Below are 11,962 nucleotides of genomic sequence, written 5' to 3'. Positions count from 1 at the left end.
TCTTATATATCCTATTGTTAATAACTAAATTGTGACAAGGAAAAGTTGTTTTTAGTGAGCTATAATCCTCACCATCACTCAACCAAGTTTCACTCAGACATACTATGTGATTAAATGAATTAAGAATATTTACAAATTGAGTTATATCAAATATATGAGCAAATAAGCTCCTACAATTTATATGAACGATGAAAAAATTGCTATTGTTATTTAATTTAGTGTACAACGTTGATTTAAACTGTTCAATAGTAAAGTACATGGAAACTTGATTATACAGAATGCAGTCATAATTTAAATCAATATCAAAATTAAAAATATAATTTAGAGAATTATTATTTCTATCAAATGTAGAATTATTTAAAAAAATGTTACTTTCATCAAATATCTTATCACTTTTCTTTACATTTGGTTCACATAGTCAGCTTTCTGGATTGGTAATGTTGTTGTTTGCGGAGCTCTCGGGGAGGTTTGTATCATTTTTTGTTGAAACTGTTGAAGCACTGGATAAAACGTTATCAGACTTGGTGTTGTTTCTGTTAAATATCCATTCTCGTATGATAACTGAACTGGGCCAGTTTGACGTGGACATGACTTTGTTGTATTCATCGCTGGAACACATAACCTAAACGAAGTATGATTTATTTGAACTTCATCAGGTCCAAGAGGCTTGGTAGTTGGATTACATGAGATCAACTTTATTCCCCTACTTTCACAATGTTTAATTATAACGCTACTATCAGGCAAGTTCACATTACCAATGTAGAAGATTTTTTTTCTAATGATAGATTTAGATGCCGTAAAGAGTGGATTGGTTGTCATTGATCCCACAATCTTAGTAGGTTTTGCTATATTGAGTTGGTTTGTTGTTGCAGAAGCTTCAGACTTGGTAGGTTTTGCTAGTGAGTCCTTGTCGTTTTTTACAGCAAGTTGGACAGGTTTTGCAGGTGTCGGTAATGCTCTTGATTTAGACCTTTTCTTAATTTTCTGAACTAGTGTAAATCGGTCGTCAGTGGCGTTGTCGTCAGATTGTAAATCACAGCTTGTTTTTGCAGCAGCTAGCACACCAACATTTGTCCATGGTGTAGAAATCGTTTCTACACTATTACTAAAAACACTTGTGTCATTTATATCCTTTAAATTGTCGTTAGATTGTTGACGATATGCCGGTAATAGCTCCCGGTTATTGCTGTTATTTACTTTATCAACATTTTCAAGATTATTGAACTTAGTTTTCAAATTTTCAATATCAAGATGAAACGACAGTAACATTTTATTAATCTGAGTTTGCTGACTAGATAACAGTTGTTTTATTTCATTTTTTATATATTCAAAATTTAGTTTCAACCGCAATTTAGTTATAACAATTCGCAAACTTTAACCGATTTCGACGACGCCATAATATCTATATCAATATATATATATATATATACCATAGACCATAATTTTTACAATATATAGAGAGAATATATATATATATATATATATATATATATATATATATATATGTGTGTGTGTGTGTGTGTGTGTGTGTGTGTGTGTGTGTGTGTGTGTGTGTGTGTGTATAGTTTTTTAATATACTTACGAACGTGTATGCACGCCTATACTCATGGATTGCATTGCATATATAAAAAGGATGAAGGGAAAAAGTAACGGAGATTTTTTAGCATCAATATTTTGCCTTCCGAATGGATGCTGAGCTGCAACTGAATTTATACGTTCCATATGTCATAACATTATGTCAATTTTGTAATGTCTTTTCTGTTTCCGTTTTGATTGTTTAGTTTATTAGAATTATCAAGAACAGTTCGTTTGAAAATAATTTTTCCAAATAATATTCACCATATTTCACAATTATTTCATAGTTGTAAAAAATGTAAAAAATAAATTAAACAAAATTGAATTTTCGAATTTGTTGGGAACCAGAAAATGTGCGACTGTTGCTATCTTCGGTTCAGGTGAGTTTAACATTTTTTTGTCAACTGCCCCGTAGTACGTGTTGCTTCTTTTCAAATTAAATAAACGTAAATTTTTATAAGCTAAATATTGTAATTTAATAATTCAAAAAGTATTTATTTATTGTACATTAAATTTTGTTTGCTGTGTTAATATTCTTTTCAACTAGTTCTATTTTTTCATATAAATTTTTTTTTTTACATATTCAATGAAAGAAAGAGGATCAGATGTAAAAGGCAAGTGAGTGCGTGTACAAATTAACAGTCGCGAGTGAAATGCGTCTAAAAATATTTTGTGGTTGATGATGGTGATGAATTGGTGATAAAGTGGGTAAAGTAAATTTGCTAACTCTGTCAAAAATAATAACATGACTATAATGATGATATAATTATCACGATGAAAAAAATATTTCAATTTGAAATATTTTTGTATTATTTAATTAGTTGAACGATTTATTCATTCGTATAAACAATGTGATTCAACGCACGGCAAGCACATTCTGCGCGTCTATGTTGGGCTCATTTCGGCTTTTGAAACATGACATCTACATTCAAGAAATGACTTTTTTAATATCAGAGCCATTTTAATTTTACGCGTGACCTAAATTTAAACCTCGGAGTGAAATTTCTATTTAAGTATAATTATATCTTGGAGAAAGCAATAAACCAGCAAATTAAAATCCATACAAAGAGTACTGTTGAGTTAGTTGGAGATTGCATCGAAAGCAGGCCAGCGCTGGTTTCAGAGGATGTGGTCGTTTGTTTGTAGCACCTGAGCTATCTTAAGAAGCCTGTCTGAGGTTGGATGCAATTCATTATTAACTTTTTGATTTAATGTTTCTTGCCATGAAAAACAGTATTCATTAGCAAATTTCTGTATTCATTTCTTCATTTAATTACCTATTTCTCTATTTCTCAATTTATTTATTTGTTTGTTTATATATTTATTTAATTCACATCCATGGTAAAAACTTTGATGTTGCTTTCTATTATGTCGTTCAACAGGACATAAATTATACTTTAAAATTATTACGCAATAAGACAAACAAACATAGAAACAAACAAACAAACAAACCTGCCCTAATAAACAAACAAACCGTAAGACAAACAATCGGTGAAACGCAAAAACAAGCGATGAAACACATAAACATACCAGCAAACAGCGAAACAGACAGACAGAGACAGACAAACAGATAGCTACATTCCTGCAGTTACGCGCGTGTTCAAGAATTGTATCTCTCGTCTGAATTGTTTTTAAAACTGAGAGAGAAAAAAATACCAAATCGTTAAATAAAATCTGGTTATTTCAATTGTTTGCTTGGTCGTAAATCTTCCTCTTCAGTGCGTAATTGTGCTACAAACGCCAGCTATCCGCGAGAGGGGAGCAAGTCATTTTTGCTCAACATAAATTATAATGCATCTTCGTTCGTCAGATGCAGTTGATGGCAATGCTGTTAATAACATTTTTTTTTTTGTTTTGGTGATTTTTTTCTTCATTTTTTAGTGTTGATTTACATTTTTGCTGACAAAATTAGTGACGAATATTTTATTGCCAACAATCTGAAACATTTTGCAATAGAAAATTAATTCACTTTATTTTCCAACCACAAAAGGTTGCAATATTCTTCTGTTATCAGGTTTGACATGTTACAAATTTTGACATTTCAGAAATCTACACAACAAATGAACGTTCATAAAGATAGAACGTGACGAATATCAAATGAACGCGAAGAAGGGCAACCTTAGCCTCATGAACATTGAGTGAACGTGATGAACATTCAGTAAACACCATGAACAATATTGATCACGACGAACAAATGAACAAACGTTTCAAACGAACAGACAGATTCAGACATTTTCATACTGTGTTCACCCACGGAATGCGTCCTAAGTACTTCTTAGTAACTTCGCAACAGCAATAAAATCATTGATGAAAAAAAACTTCACATCTGCAAATAGAAGTAACGTGTAACGTTAAGAATGATTAAAATGATGATAGCGACGATGACAACGGTCTTGGTGATAGTGATGATGATGACATATCACCAATTTCAAATAGCTGCAGTGACGTCATCATCCTCTTCTTCTACTTATTTTTCTTCTTTTTCTCCTTCTTCTTTTTTTTCTTCTTCTTCTTCAATCTATCAATCATCATCTACGTCAACATCATCATCGTCATCAACATCAGCAACAACAACATCGTCATCACCATCACCAATCCAGCAATCATCAACAACGACAACGTCATCTTCCTCACCGTCAGCTTCTTCATCACTTCTAATAACGTTGAGATCATTGTCATCTCCGGCAAACGAACAACAAGCAGACAGTTTGTTGCCATCAGATTCACCATCAAATGGTTATTCATCATCGTCAACAACTACAACAAAATCATTTCAATTGTCGTCGTTGTCGTCATCATCATCATCAACTGGCCAGCCATCACAAAAATCATTATTAACATTATCATCGTCATCATCATCATCACTGCAATCATCATCATCGACAACAAAACTGCAAACCAGTTTTACAGTTTTATTCACATCATTATCATCATCAACAACACCATCGTCATCATCATCTTTATTTTTATCATCATCATCTTCATCTTTCCCATCATCGTCATCATTATCTACATTGTCTTCGTCATCATCCAAGTCGCCATCATCATCATCACCGCCGACAAGTCAACCGATAAAATTTAACAACTTTTTTAATGTAAAAACATCTACAATAACCATTCCAACTTTTACAACAACATCAACAACAAATAACCAAAAAAACATCATCCAACAAATGCTACCAACAAAATCACCATCGCCATCACCACCAACAACAACAAAAACAACAACAAAGAACAAACAAACCATCTCCAACGTGTTTGAAGAAAAAATTCCCGATACTGAAATTACAACTTATATTAATAAAAGCTATTTCGATGTTGACACAGCAGTTTTCAATTCTTCTACATTAAACCCAGAAACCATGTTAAACATTTTATCACACCATACAAGCAACAACATCAAAAATATCTTTAATAACCGTAACATCAACAATGATCCCCATAACAGCAAAGATTACAGTAAGATAAGCAGCACAGATGTGACCTATGACAACAACAACGTTGAAATGAATAACATCTACAATAACAACACCAGATACAATAACAGATTTGAAAATATCCTTAATGTTAACAACAACAACAACAACACCAACAACAGCAACAACAGTAATGACATCAACTACATCTACAACAACTACAATAGCAGTGGCCAAGTTAATAACGAAAGTAGAAGTAACCAAAGCGTAGAGAATATATCGTCCAACATAGAATACATTAACAACAGCAGTATAAACAGTGGAGATGTTGGAAAACAAACAGCACCATACAGAGGCGTTAGGAGATCTGACGTTGAAAAACAAAGCTTCAATATTGCTTCTGAGAACCAGCAACAAAACGATGAAAGAAACGCTAAAATCAATCATGAGAATGTAGATGACAACCTGAGAAACAAAAGTATAAAAAAACTCATTTATAATGATAAAATCAATTACATGCTTAACGTTAATGACAACAACAACTACAACAGCAGCAGCAACAACAACCACATAAACAAAATCGACACCAATACTCACATGAATCACACATTCGTATTTAATTCCGCTAAACATTCTGGTAACCAAGCTGATCACACTTCTTACATCAACAACAATAACAGAAATGACATCAATATTGGACGGAACGATCCAGAAAGTGCAAATATTCACGACATCAAAGCAAGTGGTTATTCGATCGGAGAAACCTTCCATGACAACATCAACAATGACACCAGTAACGACATCAACAATGACACCGGTAACGACATCAACAACGACACAAATTATACAACTATCGGTGAAAGTACTAAATATAACAATGTAACATGCAGCAGTCTCAATAACATTAAATGCGCGTATGCTGGTGACAACGAAGACACCACTTTTGATGAAATAATTCTCAATAACACTGACATGAATGTTAGTTTTGTTGGGATGAATCTAACATCTAGTGCTAACGTTTCACGAAAAAATAGCGACAAAAATATTAGCACTGACAACAACCTCAACAGTTGCAGCAACAGTCAGAATGACGAAAGAAACGCCGACGGAAACGATTCAACAGCATCAGATGTTGACGCGATCAATCCATATGCCAATTATATTGAGATCAACTCTGAATACGTCAACAACATCACTGATATTTTTGATGCTACTATTAGTAACAATAGCAACAACAACAACAGCAACAACAACAATAACAATAACAACAACAGCAACAACAACGACAATAACAACAACAACAGCAAAAACATCAACAGCAACAACATCAGCAGTAACTACAACAACAGCAGGAGTAGCAACGGGAGAAACACGAATAATTTTAACGAAACTAACAACAACATTAACATTAGCAATAACGTTGACAATAATCCTGACATTAATAACCAATCCAACTTAAACTATAACATTAATAGCATCAACAACAACTCAAAGGGGTCTATTTTTAGATACGCTAAGTACAACAATAAATTAATTAACGACAGTTTTCTAGGAAACAATAATAGAATCAACAACATTGACAAAAACAACAACAACGATAACAACAACATAAATAACAATAACAACAGCAACAACGACGACAACATCAACAGTGACAACAACATCAGCAACAACATTTTTCTAGAGAATGATGACGAGGAAACAAGCGCCATCACCACGAACCCTGCTAACTATTCCCGAGATCTCAAAATAGGTCAGTTGATGGACGAAAATAGGTCAGTAAAAGATGACGTCATCTAACGTCATCATCGTCGTTGTCCTCTTTATTGGTTTTATTTACAGTAACAACATTTTGTAATATTTTTCAACGTTCGATTTAACATTAAATTTGAGAAAATTTGTTTTTTTATGCTTGAAATGAAGTATGGAAAAACAAAAAGTTTTAGAGAAAAATAGATGAATCATTTCTTACTTTTAAAAAATTAAGAAAGTTTATTATAAATTGTGTTATATTACAGAATGTGAACCTGTTTAATAAAAAATTAACTCAAAATTTTTAAAAGATAAATATTGGTCATTGAAAATATATCTAAGGTTTCCAGCAAATTGTTTTTTTTTGATAATCAGCAGAATTTTTCAAGCCATAAAATAATTAGGAAATATTTTTATTGCGATTGTTGACATTATGGTAGATGAAAACGTGGTTGTCAATTTTTAGTGAAAAAAAAATTAACCTATATCTAAATGCACTTGCACAATTTCACAGAAGAATTTTCAATTAATAAAACCTATTGAAAAAGTTCATGAAAAATTAGTCCAATCATAAAACTGGATGAATTGGTTCAGCGGGACAGAGAGCTGGTGAATGCACGCTGGAGGCATATAACTTTAATGATTGCAATGAATTGCTTCGTGGAATGCTTCAGTGACTGCCCAGCTTCTTCAACTGAATAACTGGTATAAAAAGCAGTTCTTATGTTAGAATATTGAGCAATCATTTTTATAAAAAAAACATCAAAGAAAACAATAAGATTCAAGGGTATCAAAAAAAAAATTTGATCGTGGTTTATATGTAATGAAACAATTAGTTCATTGGCGGTAGATATTATTATCTCGTCAAAAAATATTGTAAACAAACATTTTATAGAAAATTTCATTGTTTTAAAAAAATCTGTAAAACGAAGGCCTGTTGATGCCGATGACGGGAGATTTCGGCTTCGAGAAGACGGTTTCAGCCAGCACGATGGCCATCAAAGATGCGCAAGAAGCTGGTCTCCTCAGGGGATTCAACGTCAGGTCTGCTTGCAGAAAATAATTTGTTTTCTATTTGTCAGGCCTACTCGCAACAAAACATTTAACTTGTTTGTTTGCAGCTTTGTTTTTGAAGTTGCAATTAATTTATTTTTGAATGATTAAAAGCAAAAATTAATTATTTTGTTATATGAGGAAGTTATATGTGATTGATGTATTGATATTTCTATTTATTTCATATGTAAACTCAACCAACCAACCAACCAACCAAAAAATCAACAAACCAACTAACCAACCAACCAACCAATCAACCAACCAACCAACCTACCTACCTACCTACCTAATCAATCGGCTAACCAACCAACCTGCTCCAAAATATTCCTCTTCAACGGTACAAAAAACAGCAAGCAGTCATTTGAATAGATGAACTTCGCAACTAATGATCAATGATATCATTTCCTCCTCTGCTACTTTTAAGAGCATCTACAACCACACTCACTGAAGCATAAATCAATCATCATAACTGCTGCGATAAATAACACTTTTAAGCTGTTGTTAACAACATTCACTTTTTATCGGCTCGGATTGTTTTTTTTGTAGTTTTTATAACTACTGATCCCTTTCTCACATTTAAGAGTGCTTTTTATACAAAGCGCTCATTAATACTAATTTATAAAGTATTTTTTAGAATTTTTAAATTTAATATAAAATCTGTTTATACATTGAATTTGTAAAGTAATTTACAATAGTTTTTTTTATTTTCTGTGATACAATACAATACAACCATTACAATACAATCATTAATACAACCCTGAACAAAATTGTTGTCTTCATTTTTATATTATTTATACAATCATTCTTTACGTTCACTTCATCATCATCTCGATTATCATTTTAAATATTCCTCATCGTCGTCATCATCTCTCCGACAACACTGTCACCAACACACATCACCTTAGTCATTATCATCACAGCCATCAACATCACCTCCTTAATCGTCATCGTCATCACTACATCATCATCATCATAATCGTCAGCGTTAAATCATCATTATCATCTTTTTTATAATGTTATTTTCTTCATCATCTTCATCATTGTTATAACGGTATTTACATCATCATCTTCATCTTCTTCATCATCACCATCATATTCATTGTCATCTCCATCATCACCATCAACATGAAATTACTTTCATCATCTTCTTCATCAGCATCTTCATCATTTTCATCATCAGCGTCATATACATGGACGACAAGTGCGACGGTAAGGAGGCACTGGGAAAAACTTCAGAACTCCACTACATAAAGCACGTCAGTGCATTTGTCGGTCTGCCCTGCTCAGCTGGTTAGCCGCTGATGATGAAGATGATGATGAAGATGATGGTGATAATGATGATTATGATGATAATGAAAATGATGATGATGATGAAAATGAAGATGATGATGATGTTTAAGAAGATGATGGTGAAAATGATGATGAAAAAGGATGATGGGGATAATGATGATTATGATGATGATGAAAATGTTGATGATGATGAAAATGAGGATGAAGATGATGATGATGTTTAAGAAGATGATGATGAAAATGATGATGAAAAATGATGATGAAGATGATGATAAAGATGAAGATGATGAATTTTTGAGTGATCAAATTTGAAGGTGATGTTGACGATTTAAGATGATGGAAATAAAAAAAAATAGGCGATGATGGCTGGGGAGAGTGATGATGTTTGTGCCATTTTGCCGATGTTTAGGACGACAGAAATGATGATGGGATGATTTTTTTAACACAAATTACAAGCAATATACATATATATAACTATATAAACTCTCATGAACTATAATTAAATTCATTGGTAAAATTAACAATTTCAATTATAAATTAATAAGCATTCAAATTATGATTCATTTTTTTATATTACTTAATTTATAAATGCAAACCTTTTAAACTAAGACTTGATAAGGAAAATGGGTGGCAGGCAAGATTTTTTAATAAAAGTTATTACAGTAAAAGAGCTAATGTTTTGAAGCAGGAATAATTATTTGAAAACAAAGGTATGCAAGTACTGGCTGTGTTGATGGTTAAAAAAATTGTATACCTTGGAAGAACATTACTGCCAGTTACAATATCAGGGTTCGTGAATAGAAAAATTTTAAGAGCAGTCTGACACGCCAGCCCGTCTAATGTTTCTGCTTCCTCCTCCATTACTTTTTACCTTTCGGAGTCATTTTAAGCTAAAAGGCGCTAATTTTTAAGATGAAAATTAAGAATAGGGACAAACTTTTATGATAACACGAAACATTAAAGTGCACAAATGCTATTAAAAAATCAATTTTTCGAAACATTTCAGGTTCATTATATTTTAATTTTTTTCATGAACATTTTTAGAATGCGTATGTTTCGTTGTTTGTATGTATCCTTCGTTTTAAAATAAAGCACTCAATTATAATTAAATTTCAATGCCAAAGAAGTACATTTTTTAGCACTGTCAAACACATTCGCAACAAGTTTCCCATTTGCAACATTCGACATCAACCCAGCAACACATCAACACTTAAATATGTCAACACACTCCATGAAACACCTTATACTAAACTACGAGTTTAATACAAAATGGTTTTCTTTTGATATTCACATTTTATAATTTCCATTACTCCACATCTTCAATTACGAAGAAAATCTTTTCTGAACTGGACTCGCTTCTCTCATGGTCGTGACAACATTTCACTCAACTCAAATAAATCATTCAAACTTGAAAAAATCCATAAATAAAATTGCGCTACCGGCGAAACGTCCACCAATCTCCCACACAAACTAACGTTACATTTCAAGCGCCAACCTCACAGTGATTCACAAAATATTGACAACTTCACACCCATCGCAACATCAATCACAGACATCATCAACCTACTCACACGCAATCATAGCTATCCAGTTTTTTGATGTCACAAGTTCTCTATTACTTTAACTTTTAAACGGAAGACTCCACCACAATTAGATTTTGCCGCGAAACAGCAATAACCGCAGCTACATTCATTCAACAAATTGAGATTAAATAATGTGTGTGTGTTGTGCATATATATATATATATATACATATATATCATATATATTTATCAATATAAAAACAATATATACAGAGAAATAAAAATGCTTGAAGCCTTTATTTATACCCATCCATTCATTGATTAAATTTTAGACCCATAGGACGTAAGCTCATTAAAGAAAAATGAAATGTAACCACAATCACGCACGTTACTCCTTACTGCCTCTGTCAATCAAAACCGCATCAAACAGCCAACCAACGCCAATGCAAATACATCTCTTTTTTGTAACCATTATGAATGAATGGCGTTACTCTGTTCCATCTCTTACTTGTCTTTCTTTGTTATTGCTTTCATTTTTTTTAATAATGTTGTTTATGGTGTTTGGCTTTTGGTTAATTAATTTATTAATTGATTTTTTTTAAATTAAGTATTTATTTGTTATTTGTCCTTTTCTAATTTTTATTATTTTCTCAAGTTAGCAGCCACAAGTTGGTTTTCATCCAGTCACGTAGTTTCATTTACATTCCAATTTTTTAATATATTTTTTTCTATTTAATGTTTTCCAATGATCATTTGCATTCCGTCACACGTTTTATTCACTTCAAAAAAAATTTTTACTCCAAGAAATAAACTTTTATAATATCGCGTTTTTGGTGTTTCTCAAAGATCATAAAAATCTCAACTCTATTTAGATCCCAGCCTAAATTGTATCAAATTTTTCATTCAATGTATTCTAACGTATATTCTAATTTTATTTTATTTTTGCATTATTATTTTTCTTTTATTAATGCTTTATTCTTATTGTGACTAATGGCTTGCGAGTTCTACCCATCTATGCGTTTATCCGAGTTTGATTTTTGTAAAAAATATTATCTTCATTTATATAATATAAATATATATATGTGTGTGTGTGTGTGTGTGTCTGTGTCTGTGTGTATGTGTTTGTGTCTGTGTGTGTGTAATTACCGTTAAAAAGTAAATACAAAACAAATAATAGAGAAAATAGCAATTTTTTGTTTTTAGAAACATGGGATCTTATCAGTGAAATGCCATCTGTCATGCATCTGCTTGTTTCTCGTATGCGAGCTTCAAATGGCTGCTGACGGCATGGATACGATAGGATGATATTTAATTGAATCATGGCGTGAAGCATTTCGTTAAGGGGTTGTTAATT

At 32.1% G+C, this 11,962-nt stretch overlaps 3 protein-coding genes across 3 annotated transcripts in view; 2 read left to right on the top strand and 1 right to left on the bottom strand.

Annotated features, from left to right (window-relative positions):
* HELRODRAFT_166109 (hypothetical protein) overlaps positions 1 to 1,269 on the bottom strand; it is a gene marked incomplete at both ends in the record, with an annotated part of 5,291 nt that extends 4,022 nt beyond the window's left edge. Inside the window, one exon of the mRNA XM_009033132.1 lies at positions 404 to 1,269. Coding sequence (XP_009031380.1) covers positions 404 to 1,269 — 866 coding nt within the window. The remainder of the gene's footprint in view (positions 1 to 403) is intronic.
* Positions 1,270 to 1,926: 657 nt separating this feature from the next.
* HELRODRAFT_166108 (hypothetical protein) lies at positions 1,927 to 6,791 on the top strand (the record flags this gene model as incomplete). Its single annotated transcript, XM_009033131.1, has 3 exons — positions 1,927 to 1,955; positions 4,141 to 4,210; positions 4,809 to 6,791. The coding sequence occupies 3 exons, from the start codon at positions 1,927 to 1,929 to the stop codon at positions 6,789 to 6,791; spliced, it is 2,082 nt and encodes a 693-aa protein (XP_009031379.1).
* Positions 6,792 to 7,689: 898 nt separating this feature from the next.
* Positions 7,690 to 10,386, top strand: HELRODRAFT_166107 (hypothetical protein; the record flags this gene model as incomplete). Its single annotated transcript, XM_009033130.1, has 3 exons — positions 7,690 to 7,787; positions 8,953 to 9,086; positions 10,211 to 10,386. 3 exons carry the CDS (start codon positions 7,690 to 7,692, stop codon positions 10,384 to 10,386), a joined length of 408 nt encoding a protein of 135 aa, XP_009031378.1.
* Between the last annotated feature and the right edge of the window lie 1,576 nt (positions 10,387 to 11,962).

The sequence above is a fragment of the Helobdella robusta genome, assembly GCF_000326865.2.
Source record: "Helobdella robusta unplaced genomic scaffold HELROscaffold_9, whole genome shotgun sequence".
Taxonomy (NCBI): Eukaryota; Metazoa; Annelida; class Clitellata; order Rhynchobdellida; family Glossiphoniidae; genus Helobdella; species Helobdella robusta.
The sequence above is the reverse complement of the archived record's forward strand: the minus strand, read 5'-3'. Positions and strand labels throughout refer to the sequence as shown.